This window comes from Corapipo altera, unplaced genomic scaffold, assembly GCF_003945725.1.
Source record: "Corapipo altera isolate COAL_440 unplaced genomic scaffold, ASM394572v1 0, whole genome shotgun sequence".
Taxonomy (NCBI): Eukaryota; Metazoa; Chordata; class Aves; order Passeriformes; family Pipridae; genus Corapipo; species Corapipo altera.
This window is the reverse complement of record NW_020884872.1, coordinates 51041716-51058785: the sequence shown is the minus strand read 5'-3', so window position 1 is coordinate 51058785 and position 17070 is coordinate 51041716. Positions and strand designations below refer to the sequence as shown.

General features: G+C 38.5%; 1 protein-coding gene across 6 annotated transcripts in view; it reads right to left on the bottom strand.

Moving 5' to 3' along the window:
- The window catches only part of KLF12 (Kruppel like factor 12), a 238273-nt gene that overhangs the window by 135819 nt on the left and 85384 nt on the right, over positions 1-17070 (bottom strand). For all 6 annotated transcript variants that reach the window (XM_027646772.1, XM_027646801.1, XM_027646810.1 and 3 more), the window contains exon 3: positions 8658-8747. In XM_027646772.1, the coding sequence (XP_027502573.1) occupies positions 8658-8747 (90 nt within the window). The remainder of the gene's footprint in view (positions 1-8657; positions 8748-17070) is intronic.

Here is a 17070-nt window from a genome sequence, read left to right as displayed (position 1 = left end):
ACTATTTATAAGGCAATCTCCAATAGAAAAGAAGAGCTAAAAGAACATCAACAAACAAGTGAAAACTATAAGGAATCCTTTCTCATAACAACCAACAAGGACTAAAATAATTTTGATACTAACATAAGAGCATTTGTCTCATGCTTCTGAAGTGCTCTGTGATACTGTAAATTACTGAGTTATATTGGCTTATGCTTATTTTTCTAAGGCTAGTTGACATATAATAAAAATATAATAACAATGCACACTTACACAATACTTCTCGCTTTAAGTGTCCATAAAGAAATAAAGTATAGCAATTATCCAACTGAGAACCAGGAATATAGAAGATTTCACTTCACCCTGAGCCAAAACAAAGGGAAAGGACAAAAGCCCAGTCACTTCCATTTCTCTTCCACTCTGAACATACCAATGTGCCCTGATGAATAAAATGTAGACTGCCATAATGAAGTGACTACTCTAATGAGCATTAAAACAAACAAAAAAATCCATTAAACTCACTGGTGAGTAGAACAAGATGAAATGTAATGATTAACTTTTCTCCTAGCTAAATAATGTAAAGATTTTGTGATTCACAATTATTTCACCAAGATGTTTCAATGGAAAACATTTTGTATAAGGAACTGTGCATCAGCAGGTCACCACTATCCATCCATATACCTAATCATAGATGGAGGTAAATGTGAGGTAATTCAAGATAGCTTTCTTGATAATAAAAGCAGGATAGCCTAACTCACCCTCCTCAGTTTCTTAATAGGAACAGAGGGACTATGATTGCAACCTACTGAATTTCACTGTTGCAACCTAAATTGAACTTTGGATGCCCAATCAGGGAAGTCACCAGATGAGAAGGTAACGGCTTTTTATATGCCAATAATTGTTTTGCATGAGGGCTAAAATGCACATTACTGTATCTTAGAATTGCACTGCACTGTGACATGAAACAACAGAGATCTGTGATGAATTTCGAGGCAGAAGTGCAATAGGATTTCAGAATTCACTGCTGTATACCAGCTGATACATGGCATGCTCTGAGCTTCCGTGACTACAGCATTAATACCTTCCTGGCAGGATGCATACAAGCAAAAATCCATACTTGACTAGTTCCTTAATTAGGATTGCAAACTCACTCGAAATTACAGTTAAACTGTGAATACTGGATTCCCCAAAGAATGAACATGAAAGAAAATGAACACAGAGCACACGCAAGAGTCATTGGAACTGGGGTTACTGGGAGGGATTACATTAATTGTAGATATTTTGATAGTTGAAAATTTTTCTTACTTTTGTTTGTTTTGGGTTTGTTTTTGGTTTTGGTTTATTTTGGCACATTTTCATTTATTTCTTTAGTGCGTAATGGAAATGTTGACCTTTTGCATCTTTATAAAAGAATCAATTTTCAACCTAAAATGTGGATTTAGAAATTCACAGGAACCAAGGGATACACAGCTTGTATGTATCATGTTTGTTTTCCTTTATGCCTAGTCTCTCAACTGTGCAAATCTTAAAGGAGATTCCCATCATAAACTCTGGCCAGAGAGCAAGCTGAGAGGTTATACATCATCAAAAAAGCAGACTGGCTTGAAGGTGAGCTAACAAAATAATTGACTGGGGATAGAAGGCAACCAAACTATAATCTCACAATGCACTTCAGTACTATGCTCAAATCAAAGGGTTGACTTTCCTTCTCCCAAATCCAACATTATTTTTTCAGTCCATATAAGCACATAAAACTTACCATTTAATTTATTTAACGTATATTATATAACTGTGATTTTTCTATAGAACTGTAACAATATTAAGCCATGTTAATTTCTGAGTAATATTATACATTCTCTTTGAAACCTTCTCCAGTCTTGTAGATAAAATATTATCCTTTTCCTCTACCAAATACATTTTCATGAAACCTAATTTTCTAGTAAGTGAAATCATCTTCTTGTTGCCCTTCTATCACTATAGATATAGGAAACCTCTTTTGTGCATGGCACTGTTGGCTAAACACAAGCTGTTTAGAGCAGAGACCTTCCCCTGCATCACACCTTTACACTTGCTGCTAAATTCCTAATACACACAATCACTATTTTCTGAAGATGGCCATTAAAACAGTGTCTAACCTTCTGATTAATTAAACCAAGATACCAGGGACCACCCTTTATTGGTACAGTGCCTCACACAGTTAAGTTCTCCCACACAACTGAAAATGCCCCTGTTCCTTGCATACATACAACAAATGATACCAGACAGAATAAGGAGCACATTCCCTGCTGTGCTCCGTAACAGCAAACTTAGCTGCCTAGGAAAGGAAAGCAATGGCAGACAGTGGTCAGTAAATTAAGTCTCAGAGGATCTGGGATCCTTCTCTTAGTGTGAATTTCAGACAGCATCATAGTCTTACAAACCCACCTGCATTTTCTCACTGCAATCTTGGTTAATTTGGCAAAAGCTGCCTGGCAAGTGTGCTCACTGAGCTAGTTAAGCTATCATTTCCTATTGGTTTTAAATCTATTACCTTTATATTGGACTTTTGAGTCTGATCTCTGAAGAGAAAAAACAAACAAACAAACAAACAAACAAAACCAAACAAAAAAACCCCCACCAAAACAAAAAAAAATAAGGAGACCACACCTACAACCATGGTAAAACCCCTTGGCTCTCTACACTAGAGATGACTTCAAAAGGAGTAAGGAACATGCGAAATACTGAAATATGCAGTGTTCAGCAACGCAGCAGTGCAGAGACATGCCCGGAATAGGCAGTTTGGGTCCCAGAAGTAGTAGAGATGTCTCAGGACATAGCTTCAGATACAATTCACAAGTTCCTATCACACACTCCTGTCAAAAACAGCACCCATGATCTTTTTCTCACCTTTCTTTCCCCTCTCACAGAATAGAGGACATCCATGATTTCCTAATAGTGTGACTTGCAGGGCAAATAGTACCATTCCCTTTCTCCTTTTGGGTTAGGTTTTTCTTGGATCAGTGATTGGTTGACCCTACTCTTCCCCATGTCACTGAGTCACTGGCAAGGGATTCAGCAGGAACGTCAAGATGACAGCAAAATTGTAGGAGTTGGCTATCTTTTATTCTTCATGCAAGCTTCCACTCAATGTGAAACAGTACCAGTATTCATCATCTCATGATGCAGCACAAGGAAACAAGGCTGTATCTCCTTAGGTACATCTCACCTAACTTTGTATCATACCCTGTAGGTTAGGTCCTTTCTGGTTTTCGGGTCAAATCCTGATCTCTTTCAGAAAAATATCCTATATTTATGACTGTAAAGCAACCAGCTGCATTTCTAACATCTCAATAACATGCTTTAAGTGTTGTCTATTGCACGATAAAGAAAACCAAAAGCAAATATGAAGGGCTTTCTTTGCAGAAGAGTTTGATACACGTGCCATTTATTTCCCCAAATCAGTCATGCTAAACATTAAGAAATTTAGAAAAAAAAAATAATTATTTGAATGAAACAGAGATTCACAAATTACAACAGCAAATACAAGAAGTTCTCCTTCTGCTAATACAAAGAATGTACATAAGCTGAATGAATCATCCCAAAACAGTTTCCCACAAAGTCATGGAGCAAGCTTTGCTATTGGGACTATACTCAACTGAATTCAAATAGGTATTTTTGGAAACCTTTAAAAATAAAACAGATTTATGTTAGTACTACCCAGGCTGAGGTGGAACGTGTTTATATATATAACAACATAGGGATGAATGGCATTCTTGAGATATGAGACAACAAGATAATTTTGCTGGAGATGAAAGACACAGAGAACAATATTGGCTTGTTAAAGGGTTTTGTCATTTTAGCCATTTCTTTTCATAATTCAGTCATGATAAGGGATTGGAATGGAGGCAGATCAAGAAGAATTAGGAGGAGAATTCACAAGAAGATATATAATCTTCCACTAAATATTTGAGAGGACAAAACGCAGGCAAAGAAACAGATGAGACTGCAGATCTGGAAACAAAAAGACTGATGAAAATTAGTGGTTCATTATCCTCTCTATTTGAAGACTAATTGTGGGACATAAGTCCCACATTTATATCTCCTTTTAACAAAAGCTTATGGCCCCACTCAGCAAATACATCAGAAAGTGCAGCTTTACACATCTAAGTCAGACACATTTACAAGTTTTTAGAAACTGGACCAAATCTTGCAATGATCAAAACTTTCAGACTTCACGCTGAAGCCAGCCAACACTATCCATCCTAATTTCTTGATAGTAGCCACTAGCTAATAAATTCACTGCCCCGTCTCTATTACCGATTAAATTAATCCAGCCTCTGTACATTTTTACAGTGAGAAATATTACTTCTCAAAAAAGTTTTTGGCACAGCCAAAGACTGAAGATTTTTTTTTTTACTGCTGAAGAACCCCAACTCCAGCCTCATGGGGTGGGAACGCCTTCTTCACACCCTTTTCTGAAGCTGGTAACTGACAAAGATTTTACTGCAGATTGAAAGATCTAAAGCTGTAGGTCACTGGAGGATATTAAATGATAAGCAAATTCACATTTCTAAAGTAATTCTACCAATTTATTAGCAATGCTAGCTCCTGTTCCACAGTAGGGGAGATAATAACGAAGCCTTGTTAAAGGGCAATGTGATATCTTTTATGTAATGTAGTTTTTTCATTTGTGATAAAGTCATTAAAGCAGCACTGTGTCTTCCTGAAGCCTCAAACAATAGTCTGCATTAAATCTCCTGTGGAAATTAAGGATAGTAGTTCATTGGAAAAATAAGCATCTGTTCTGGCTATTGCTGATGGCCTTCTAAAAATCATTAAACTATTCTAAACTGGCAACGATAAAACAATGCGGAACTGTTTTAACTTTTTCCAAAGCAAAGAGAAAATCCATTTCCCTTGTAAATACTTCTTTGTTCCAAGTCTGCCTAGTAACCTTTATCTCATAAGGCATGTCTCCCTTATGGACTGCCTAAATCTCATTCTCCTACCATGACCTAACTTGAATTCAGCGTCCTTTAAATCTGGGTTGGTAAAGGTTTGTCTTCACTGCATTGACACAGGCTGCGGTTGCGGAGTCCTGCCCACCTGTTCTCTAGCCACAGGCTCTAAAGATCTGGTGCACTGGGCAGAGCTGAAATGTCAGCTCCAATTTCCTTTCAGCCTCAGCTAGAGACTGGGCTGCTTTGCAGTAGGAGTGGCTTGCAGTTTCATTCTCCCAAGGCTACCCTAAAACCTCAGCCAGACTACACTTTTTTTGTTCGTTTAATCCTTCTGCTGCATTGCATTTTAAATCCACCTTCACTTGGTCTAGATATGTAACACTTGTGCAGTAGAAACTTTTCAGGGATATGAACCCAGGCTTGAGCACAGAGCACCCAAACACAAATAGTGAAACAAAGTGTCTCCTAATAAGAAAGTTAAAGATCCCGGAGGTTACGCACAAAGTATAGGGAAGAACCTTACATTCTACTTAACCTCTCTTGCAAAAAAGACCGAAGACTCCAATAGGAAAACCAGAAATATAATGGACTGATTGCCTGGCTTGATATCCAAATAGAGCAGAAAATGCTAGTCTCTGCTTAAGGATTTGCTCTGTCCTGGTTCTCATCTACATCATGGGTGACCTTCTACTACCACCACACGTAGTCAAGAGACAACAGCTGGTGAAGATCAAATTACTCAGAGCATCCCAAGGAAGATGAATGGCCAAACAATATCCAAATTTCCCCAGCAAGGTCCTTTCTGTGAATCCCACCCTGGAACTACAAGAGACAGGTAACGAAGGCACAACTACAGAGAAAACACCTTTTCTGACTGACATATTCATGTGTCCTGCAGGGAAGTGTTCAATATACCTACAACAAACAGGCACATATCCTTGGAATCCACACTTGATTTAATCTTAGTTTCAAGAAAGTTTTGTGGTAATTGCCTTGTAAACACTCATCACCATTAACAGAAAGGACTCACCAAGACTGGAATACTTAGCTATCACGTGTGACAGTCTCCCACAGTGAAACAGCAACCTGAGGAAAAACCCCACTCTCTTCATCATACACTGTACTGTCTGGTCCCCAAAGGGTTAAGCGAGATCCTCACACATCACCACAACGGAGTTTTTCTGTTGCCACTGGAAAGCGCTGGAAGCTGATGTTGGATGAAGTCAGATTAAAAACGAGGTGTGTGCTTTCAGAAGCACAGGTAATTACTAGCATAGCTGTGGAAGGTCCTTCATCATGATCAATTTTTAAATCAAGATGATGTTTGTTTGAAATATGGGCCCAGATTTAAAGAGGAAGCAATTCAAAGCAGTCTCATAGCCCTTCTAAGACAACAGCATCCCAAAGCTTCATTAGCAAAACATGACAACTCGGCACTCTCTGGTTCTGACAGCTAAGCACTCACCATCCTGGTCAAGAGCCAGGCCAACTCCAGACCCTGTTTCTTCCACTCCACAACTGACACAGCCTTCATGACCCCCCAGCCACACACGAAACTTTTTTTTTCATAACCCTTAAACCATGCCTCACTTTTGCCCTTGTAGCAAACCTAGAGCCAAGAGCAGATACCAAGAAGGAACAGCAAAAAACCCAGATGTTTTTCTATGGGTTTTGGAAAAGTTTGTCTGGTGTTCAGCATCCTAAGTGATGAAGCTTTGGCCACTATGTTCAGAAGACTCAAAATGTCATCTTAGTTTGCAAATTTTCAAAGTAGAAATCACATCTCCCCGTACACACATATGCTGTAATGGAGGTACAATTCTAGGGACATCGGGCACTATAAACAACACACACACAAACACCACAATTTCAGATTCATACTACTGGTTTCACACTTTAGTTCCCTCTCCATGCTTCCCAGTTATGACTATTCATCTTCCCAAACAGCTCCATGTGCTGTTTTTGGTAATCACATCCTTCAAACACTTGTCCCTGTTATGTATACCAACATCTACATATTCAAAACAATCTCCAAAGCACATGCTAAACATCTGTTTCAACCAGCTCTCTTTAGAGTTTAAGCTGTTTGCTGGAAAATTGCCATCCTAATGGCCAGCTCTTCTGTTAGTGAACTGGAGAATTCATTTTGTATTTATTGATTGTTCCCTAATGAAGAGTCATAAAGGTGCCAGAGACTCTTGACCAGACACTACTTAATTAGTACCGAAGTGCATAAAATCCCAAATCAAACCGAGCTCTCTGTCCAATGGCTCAGCCACTGGAAAAAAGTGACATCATTTTCTGCTAATACAGAAGTCCATAAAATTTTAATAAAGAACTCTAAGAAAATTAAAAAACTATATAGGTCAATCATTTCCTTCCAGTTTCTAAGACACCAAATAAGGTCTTCCAGAATCAAATAACACTTTGCTAAAGGAATTATTCTTCATAAAGGATCTAGTAATATGTATCATGCACAGAATTTTATTTTAAACTAAACAAAGGCAGATACAGGTGAAACTTTTGTCTTCTGAACACTACAGAGAAGTGTTTCTGTTACATACAAAGATATGATGCAAAGCATCCAGAAGATAATAAAAATTACCTCTAAGGGATCTGTCTTTCCATCATTGTGGCTCATACAATAGTTCAGTTTTCATGTTCCCTCAAACTACAGTGTATTGGAGTACTTGAGGGTACTTGCTCTCAAAAAGGCAGAGAGGTGAGTAAAAACTCAATTAAATGTCAAGCTTTTTTCTCTCAAACTTATAGCCTCAAAAACACCCTGAATAATTGGTGTTTCCTTGCAAGTGTTTCAAATTAAGTCATCCTGAAAGTTAATTCCCTCTCTTCCATATAATTTTAATTCTCAATTAAATAACTGAGAAAATAGCAGAAAGGGAAAGAGCCAACTAACAGAAGGAGGCAAAAGCCCATCCCTACATGGCAATAGCATTGCTGCTTCTATTGCATTGCTTGTTGAAGGCACATCTTCAGATTAGTAAGGTGGCATGGATTCTTTGGGATAACGCAAAATATACACAAGGAAAGAAACTGTCATGATAAAACAAAATCCATTTAATACATATGCCCTCACAGTAATCTACAACTACTGATGTAAATATTACCATATATGCAAGAAAATACCCTTCCATTTTCCTAAAATCTATCACTCCAATGACAAGTTCTGCAAAAAAATTCAAAATCCTATTCATGATCTGCCCTGTATTCAGCAGCTGATGTGATACCAGCTTTAAGCATCCCTGTCCTCTTATCCTAATGATAAACAAGTGTATTTCACCCCAGAGAGAGCAGGTTTGCATAAACAGAAAATGGAATAGGACAAGCATATAAAGGTTGAAACAATCACAGTAACGCAAATATCCCAATAAGGTAGAATAGCAAATATATTTATATGGACTTCCCAGACATAAGAATTTGGCTTCTTTACTACAGTCCATTCTTTTTTCCTGTTTTTATTTGTTTCTTTGTTTGTTTGAACTGCACCTTTTTATTTATAGTTGTAAAATTATACCAACTCCATCCCAGCTATGCTAGATAGTTTTAGTAAGTCTTCTGCAGAGTTTTGTTCTAGATCTCACCAGTACAACTCCCAAGAAAATAAGCTCAGAACAGTGGAAATAAAGAAAAACACAGAAAAGAAAATGGGAGGGACAGCTAACCACAGAGAAGCTGGGGAAGGGTCACCAGAGTGAAGTCACATAAACCTCTTCTTACCCCTTGCTCAGATTCCAGCAGCTCTGTTTTGACTCTGACTGCCGGCATCCCATCAAGCATTAACATTCTGTTCTCAAAGGCGCTGATGTCCTAAAACAAAAAAGGACAAGGTTAATTAAAAAAAAAAGGAAGAAAACCTTGTTTTAATTCACTGATTTAAGTTCTTTGATACCATACAAGTAAGTTTCTTTTAGTGGAAATGAAGTTAATGAAGATATAATAGTTATTTTAAGGAGGAGCTGCCAAGTTACTGCTTCTGTTAAAGAAGTAAATTATACTTTTAGTTGCCCTTAAAAGAGAACTAAGTCTCTGTAAACAATAAGGGAAAATCATCTCCAATTACTATTTTGTAATTTGAAATCAATCACACAGGTGTAAATATATTAGTTCCTTGCTTTAGAACTGGAAAAGAGAGCAGTGATGTCAAATCATTTGAAGTTTTTGGGAGTATACTTAGGTATAGTTGATTTAAATCAAAACATTTGTACTTCTGCATTAAGTAGAGAAAGCATACGCTTATGTTCAGAAATGTTACAGGGAAGGCCTGTACATACACACACTATAAATTAAGACACTATAAATTAACAGAACTCCTCATATTTCTTATCATTCATTGCATTTTAAAGTTATCAGTATTTGTCAACTAAAATCTCCACACACGCACCTCTGACACAAGACAGAGAAAAAAGCATCTTAAAAACATGCACTGCCCACGTAGTAATGGGCAATATATGCCAAGAGCTTCAAACTGAAGAAAAATTTCCTTCCCTGAATCAACATCCCTGCTGTGTAAGTCTCATTCTGCTGTTGCTGAAGCAGTTTATGGAGACATACAAAAAGTCTTGTGCCTTCAGTTCAAATACTACCTCAACCTGAGTCAATTTTCTACTCCAGCCAAGGCTCAATGATGGTGTTTGAAAGCAAGTACCTTTAGCTGTCATTTAGTTTGGATAACATATAGACAATAAAAGACATTTTATCCTTCAAGTTAGAACCTGACCTTACAAATCCAGACACCTTGGGTCAGTGGTACAGAAACACAGAGATGCCACAGCTATTTTTCAAATAGTGAAACTACAGCACATATCATTTAAAAGTGGCTCATTCACAGTCAGTTATTTACATGCAGCCCTGTTTGGAAGTCAGCACTCTGAACTGGAAACTCACCTCTGCTCTGTTACCTTGTACTCCTCAGTAACCGCACCGTAATGGAAAAAAACACTTTTCCCCTGTGTTTCACGGGCAGCAGATCTGTTCAGCACTGCATGGTGCCATTATTCATAAGGAGTATGTCATATGCCTGTTTCTTATCATGGTTGCTGCAGAGGAATTTTAAGGAAAATGGTCTGTCCCAATGAAGCTTCCAAAACACATTTTAAAAAATTAAATTTAAACATTTCCTTTTTTCATGATACACCCCATCCCAGGACTTTCATTTTCAGGGATATAAGCACTACGGAAGCTGTTTACTTTTGTATTTATTGTAATTTAAATGACATGTTGAAAAGCAGGGAATCTGATATGCCCATGCTCCAACATGGTGCCACAAGCAGAAGCAAATGACCTGTTTAAAATCCCTGTCGTCCTCACTTTGAACTCTGCATGGTTTGATTCTACAGGGCAGGCAGGAATCCAATGACGAAGCAGATAAGCAAATGCAACCTCTATTTTTTCCTTTAAAAGTAGATTTAGGTAATTGATAAAAAGCTCTAAATGCTGAAGTTATAAAATTTCAGATCAAACAAGTCATTTTCAATGGAACACCTCTGCATTCAAAGATGTGTGAATGAAGACTACTCAAGCTACTGAGACATCCCAGTCCATGCTACACTTCTGTGTATCTACTGTATTTTTTAGACTTGACAAAACAGGAAGAAGAAAAAAAGTTCTTCCTATGTCTTCTGAGCAAATAATTTTGTGCAACTTGATCTTTATTCAGTGTTTGAGGCATGAGGTGGACAAAAAGCAGGAGGGTCTTCAATGCCACAAAGAAGCTGGATGAAATTGCTCTTGGCTTTACATCCTTCTTCCCAGGAAGGGCAGTGCACTGTTTACTTATTAGCAGCAGATCTCAAGTGTCACTGAGCTCCACTGTGGGGTGAAGAAGGCAGGACCCAGCGTGGCAATCCTGGCTCCCCCAGTGCCTATTCTGCACGAAAAAGCAGTTCCTCTCCTTTCTTGATTTATAGGAAGCACAGCTGAGTTTTATAGCAAGATCAGGAATACACCATCATGAAGCATCCCTTAGGCTGTTTAGCTCATAGACAAAGAAGAATGAACTGATATTGCATCGTGTCCCCGAGGAAGTCTTACCCGGCTGAGCAAAGGGACAAACAAGGCCAGCTTATACAGGAGGCACAAGCTGAAGGAGGGGGGAAGACAAAGCGCCATGGAGGAAAGGCAGGTTTAATGAACTGTTAGAATCTGATTAGAGGCTAATGTCCCTTTTAGTGCTTTGTACCAATTTACAGCTGATATACTTGAACCATTTTTACCCACTGGCTGTGATAAACTCATTAGTTTTAAAAATGCAAGCTAATCAGAGCTTTTGAAGTTTAAAACTGATAAATCATGAAAACCTGACTAGTTCATGTACCATTTAACACATTTACATTTAACTAAATTTCCACAGTGTTCACTTCCCCTTTTGTTCTCTAAAAATCTCATTTCTTAAAAGCAACCTTTCGAGTGCTGGTCTGAAGAGCAAATGTTCTGGCTGTGAACAGCTCTGGCTTTTGGGCAATTCATAATTCAGAGTAGCAATAATCACAGGAGTAAATTCTTTCCAAACTATTTGATCCCTCCTGCATTTATAACTGGAAGTACATTGTGTGACACATCCTGGGGGGCCACTGCCAAGTAGTTCCAGTCTGGGGATAACACGTTCAGCCCTAGAAAGCTGATCTTTCCCAACTACGCTCTCCTGCCATAACCGGTTTTGCACTACAGTATGTTCAAAGCCATGCAGCAAATAGGATGTAATTGCCGAGGTTTGCATTCAGTGGGCTGTCACCTAAGCCAAAGGGGCTTGACTCATTCTCACAGAGGCTGAATGTGTTAATTGAATTCTCCCAGGAGCCTCTAAGGTCAGACAAGCAGACGGAGCATCCACACCTGAGTGAGGCCAGGCTGCTCCAGTGCCCCATGTTAACTGATGACACTCATGAGACCCACCCGCAGAGACTGGTGATATGATATATTGAATCAATGAATTATTCAAGCCACAGCCCCTTCCTGGCTCACTCAATCCTCTTTATCAACTGTGGTAGCTAACTTCCCTCCCAAAGTCACCCAGGTGAAGGTTACCTAAATTCGTGTGACAGTCCTCCCTTCTCTATTCTCCCACCTCAACCCTTCTGGTGTACTCCAGTTACCCACCTAGGTAAAGCACATAGCAAATGTAGGTCCTAAACTGGGCATATAATGAAGCCAAACACTGCATGACCTTACCAGAACATCTGTTCTCTTGGATAAGTAATTCATCCTAAAAGAGATCGCACTCTTTCTCAGTGCCACCCACTGGAGCCTTTCACTAATCACTTTCAGACATTTAGTCCCTTGAAACATTAATTAAAAACACAAATCATACCTAGGTCCATACAGGCAGCTGCTATTAGAGCTGTTGTTACCAAAGACAGATAAGCTTACAAGCTCTTCTTCTGAGAAGCTATAGCAATCAGTTTAATAACCAGAATCTCCTCCCTCCTAAAAGGCCTATATTTTCAGTACAGCACCACTGTAACCACAACTAGCATTTTCTTAATGAGGATGATTTTCTGCTGCAACTTTTAATCAAATTCATCTTTGCCTACTTTAGAGGAAGAAAAAACCAAAAACCTAATTATCTCATCCTTATACAACACCTCCACCCCCCACAGCATCCTATAGTGTTTATTTAATTATGAATTACACTATTATGACATTTGGCTCCATCCACAAGAAGGGCTAAGGTTTTATAGCCAAGTTTTTAATTTGGCCAAGTCATAAATATTGAGAATCACATTGCAAACTTTTAACAATCACAGAGGAGCTGGTGCCACAACCACTCTCCTGTCCTGAGACATCACCAAAGACATCCCTAAACTCTGTTCATAATCTCTTCTAAGCACAAGATGACACGAAACTGCATGTCCCCATCCCACATCACAATTGTCTCTCCCATTCTCCAAGATTTTCCCATCGAGCTGCTCAGTACTAAAGCACGACAGGTCCAACCCCATGCCACCCAAGGAAGAAAGCTCAGGGTTCAGAGTAACCAGAAAACTTAGACCTCACACTTCCTGCATGGACTGATAAACATTACCTTCCTTCCTCCTCTTGTTCCATTTCATGAGCACAAGCAATACACGGAGGCAAGGTGGATGATGCTAATTACTGCTGTCACTAATGAAAGTTACAGGCTTACTTAGTCACACTGAAGAGTTGCACACTGGTAAGACAAAGCCACGGATGGTTCTGCCTTTCCCATTATGACCTATAACATTCAGCTGATAATTCAAAGTTTCATAACTCTGGTGGCTTGACCTTTGCTGTCTACTAGATGCCCACCCAGTCACCACTGCACTCCTCCTCAAAAGGGCAGGGGAAGAACACAATATAGAAAAGCTTAGAGGTCGACATAAAGACAAAAACATTATTTATGAGGTACTGACACAGGCAAAACAGACTTGACTTGGGAAATATTAATTTATTGTCAATTAAAACAGACTTTGACAGTGAGAAATAAAGACAAAACCTAAACATCTCTACCCACCCCTCCCTTCTGCTCAGGTCCAACTTTATTTCAACTCTTCCTTCACTTTTCTGCAAAAACTTAACTTTAACATGACACACTCTCATTTTGAGAAATGAAATATCAGCTGGGGGAGGAAAATTCAACATTAAAGGTACAATAGAAGTTTCATGTTCAAGGAATATGTTTTAACAGCCAAGAGCAAAGAACAATCCTTAGGCAGTCTTTCTGTCCCAAAGCTATGACGTATAACTTTACCTGCTTCATCTTCTATTATTTTTACACAAGTTTTCCGCACATGCAATAATTTCTTAATTCATCATTATATTTAATGGCTCAAAAATCTGGAGCATTTTTGTTATAACAATGTTCTTGACAGCTCATAAACATGAACGTTTAAGTCTTCCTTTTTTATACAGATATCTTAGAAACATTACTGAACTAATCATGAAGTAACTTATGTCAGTTATATGCCCTATCAGTAAGATTACCTTGTTGATTTTTCTGAACATATATACCTAAATTCATATTATTCTCAATACACTTTACTACAGTGAAGTTATTAATCAGTCAAAGCAAGAGACAGCATAACACATCAGGGCAAAAAAATCTGAAGTGATCCACTCAAGGCAAAGTTTTTGAAGACATGACAGAATCTTTTAAGGATATGACTAGTTTTCCAAAGCGTGAAATTGTTTTTTCTCTTTGTTTCAAGGGATAATAGAATGAAAGATTACCATCTCTCATCAAGTCCTTAGAGAGAGGAAGCCAAGGAGAATCACTCAGTTGTCAACCACCTCAGTTTCCTAAAGACCTTTATATAACATACAATGAGATCTGTTGGTCACTTCAATGCAGTTCTCTCTAGGATGAAGCAGATGTAATGTTGTCACAGTATGCATGAGAGCAGTTCATTCCAAAAAGTGGAGGAAACAACTATCCGATAGAATGAAAGTAGGTTTATGTGGCTAGAAGATAATCACTCAACTGGGAATTCTGCCAGGGAATCAAGGGTAACAGCCCATGTCTTGCTGTAAGATCTTCATCATATGTAATTATGTCTATAGCTGTGTGAAATGTTCATTATGAAAGCACAGATTCTGGTAGTTCTTCATTTTATTCTGAACTTGAATTTCCAGTCAAATTCACCAGAAAAGTATATGCTGCATTCACTGATGCATCCAGGAAAGCCACAACAGTTTCTTGAGAAAAAAGTGAAGTAAAGCCTTAGCATCCATACTGTTTTCATCTGAAACAGGAGTTGATTCGAGTTCGTTCCAATTCACAGTGAAATTCCTCTAGTGAGTAGGGAAGTGAACATCCATCAGCATGGCATCCAGTGAAGAGGGAGGCATCACAGCTCTAAGCTTTCCAGGAAGGCCTCCGAGTGTGGTCTCTTATTACAATTGTGTGTGCCAGGTAGAGCCGAGACCTCAACAGCAGTTGAGACTTCATTCTGTCAATGCCCAAGAGGCACATGCAAAGGTTGGCCTTCAGCTCATGCTGTTCTGCTCAGATCCTCATCTGATGTACCAGACCGTGTCCAGCTGTATCCCATTGCTACCAGTACAAAGATGTACACATGCAACACAAGCTTCTCAAATTCCTAGTCTTGGAAGAAAATAATACTGATTTTGAAGACAGCAGACTTTCCAAGGTTATGAAGTATTCAAATGCCTAAGGACATAGCTATGTTGTAATTTGATGCATTTTTACAAATCTGTCTCCAGGGAAAGAGTTCAAGTCCAGACAATATTCAGTGAAGAGAACCGTGATCTCAAATTTTGCTGCTAAAGTCTTTTTTGTTAGTTTAGGTTTAAATTAGTTTTAGGGAATATAAATAGAACCAAAGAGATGTGGTCAGCTTCCAGGTGACAGAGAAGTGTCAAGTGCATTGGAAACTAGAGGCCAATCTGCTATTTCTGAGACTCAGCAGGCAACCCTGTCAGCTTTAACAGCTTAAAATCCCTTTACATCAGCTCTGCTCTTCTGCCAGTTTTAGCTGTCTCCACAAAGAATTACTGATCCTTCCTATAGTATGGGGTTCAGACACAGTGTTACAAGTAACAGTACTTACACCAGAGACTCTCCTTTAACTTTTATCAACATTAATGGCTTCATTGTTTTCCTTCTAATACAACATTCACAGAATATTTGAGATTTTGTGAATACCAATGGATTCCTTAAGTATTTGTGGATTTTCTTTGCCTTACACTTAAAAGTTCCGCTTTACAAAAAAAGCCCAACCTCCCTCCCCCACCCAAAAAAATCAGCAAAGGAGAGCCAAAAAAGAGCCATCATTTAGGAGAGACGCATACTTAAGAAAGGGGTAGACGTGCAAAAAGCATGCACTATACATTTATCTTTACACTGGATTTATTTAAAAAGACATTTTTTCAGAACACTCGATGGTACACTATAGTAAAATAAACTCTTGAAACTTTCTCCTTTGGGTTTTTGAAGTACAGACAAGTAGTGAAGACTACTATCAAGTGGAAATGCATGACTTTTTGACAAAAAAAAAAACCTGTTAATTGACCTAGATTATCACTTTTCCTTGACCACTGTTATAAGACAAGTGGTTTTAAAACACTACTGCTCAATTTCCAAAGTAGTTTTCCACTATCTTATGTCAATTGTCCTTGGGTTTGGAGAAGAGTTTAAAGACGAGTTTGGAGAAGAGTTTAAAGATGAGTTTGAAGAATGAGGCTTATGAGGCTTAAAATTAAAAACAAACCTCACCACCTGCCAAAAAAAAATTGTAATGGAAAATGTAAAAGAATTTTTCTAGTCCTACATTCATCAAATTTTCTGAAGCACATACTAAATAAAGGTTACCTTTATTATTAAATGAGTTGTTGCCTCCACTACTAAAATTGAGAAAAAGAAGTTACACAAACAGCTAGCAAAAACAGTTTCAGGCCAGGTTTTCATTCAAGAGGTCCCCTGTCCTTTGTCTTCACAAAAAGCTTAAATCAAAGCCTAAACAATCAAAAAGTAAGTCTCAAGTCAAGAGATATTTTTAAATAACTTCTGGTGCCAGAAAGAGTATGTGACATCAATAAATCACCAGTGGAATAATTCTATCATCTGACAAAATCTTCCTGTATCTGTTAATTGTCTAAATTATGACTATTTTGTATTTGCTGAGCAAATTAACATTGAGTGGCATTGCTCAGAAGGTTACCAGCAAACACACAGTGACTAAAATTTTACTCTGAATTCTGACTGTACCTGCGCTGGTCAGAAAATGATCTGCTGAAAGCACAGTTTGCTGATTGGCACACTTTCCCCCCACCTGCCAATGTGCCAAGTCTGCTTCCATGAAGACAGATACAAAATGGGAATATTAAGCATGTAGCAGTAGCCACAGTTTAGTCCAAAATTCATGCATGAGATGTCAAGTGGCATGCCAAACATAACTGCTCTTTGCCAAGAAGAGAAGACGCCATCTACAGGATCTGCTTCGCACCATCACTCCATGCAGTCCAAAGGGACCACCACCTCAAAACAACAGCACCTTCAGCTCTGCGATCCCAAAGCTCCAGAGGCAGCAGTGAAACAACTGCATAGACGGTTTCACAGGCCTAGGCATCATCACTTACTCCAGAAATTATGCTGGCCCTTGCCATCTTCTGTTTCAAAGAAACCAAACACATTACCAACAACGCTGTCTGCCCC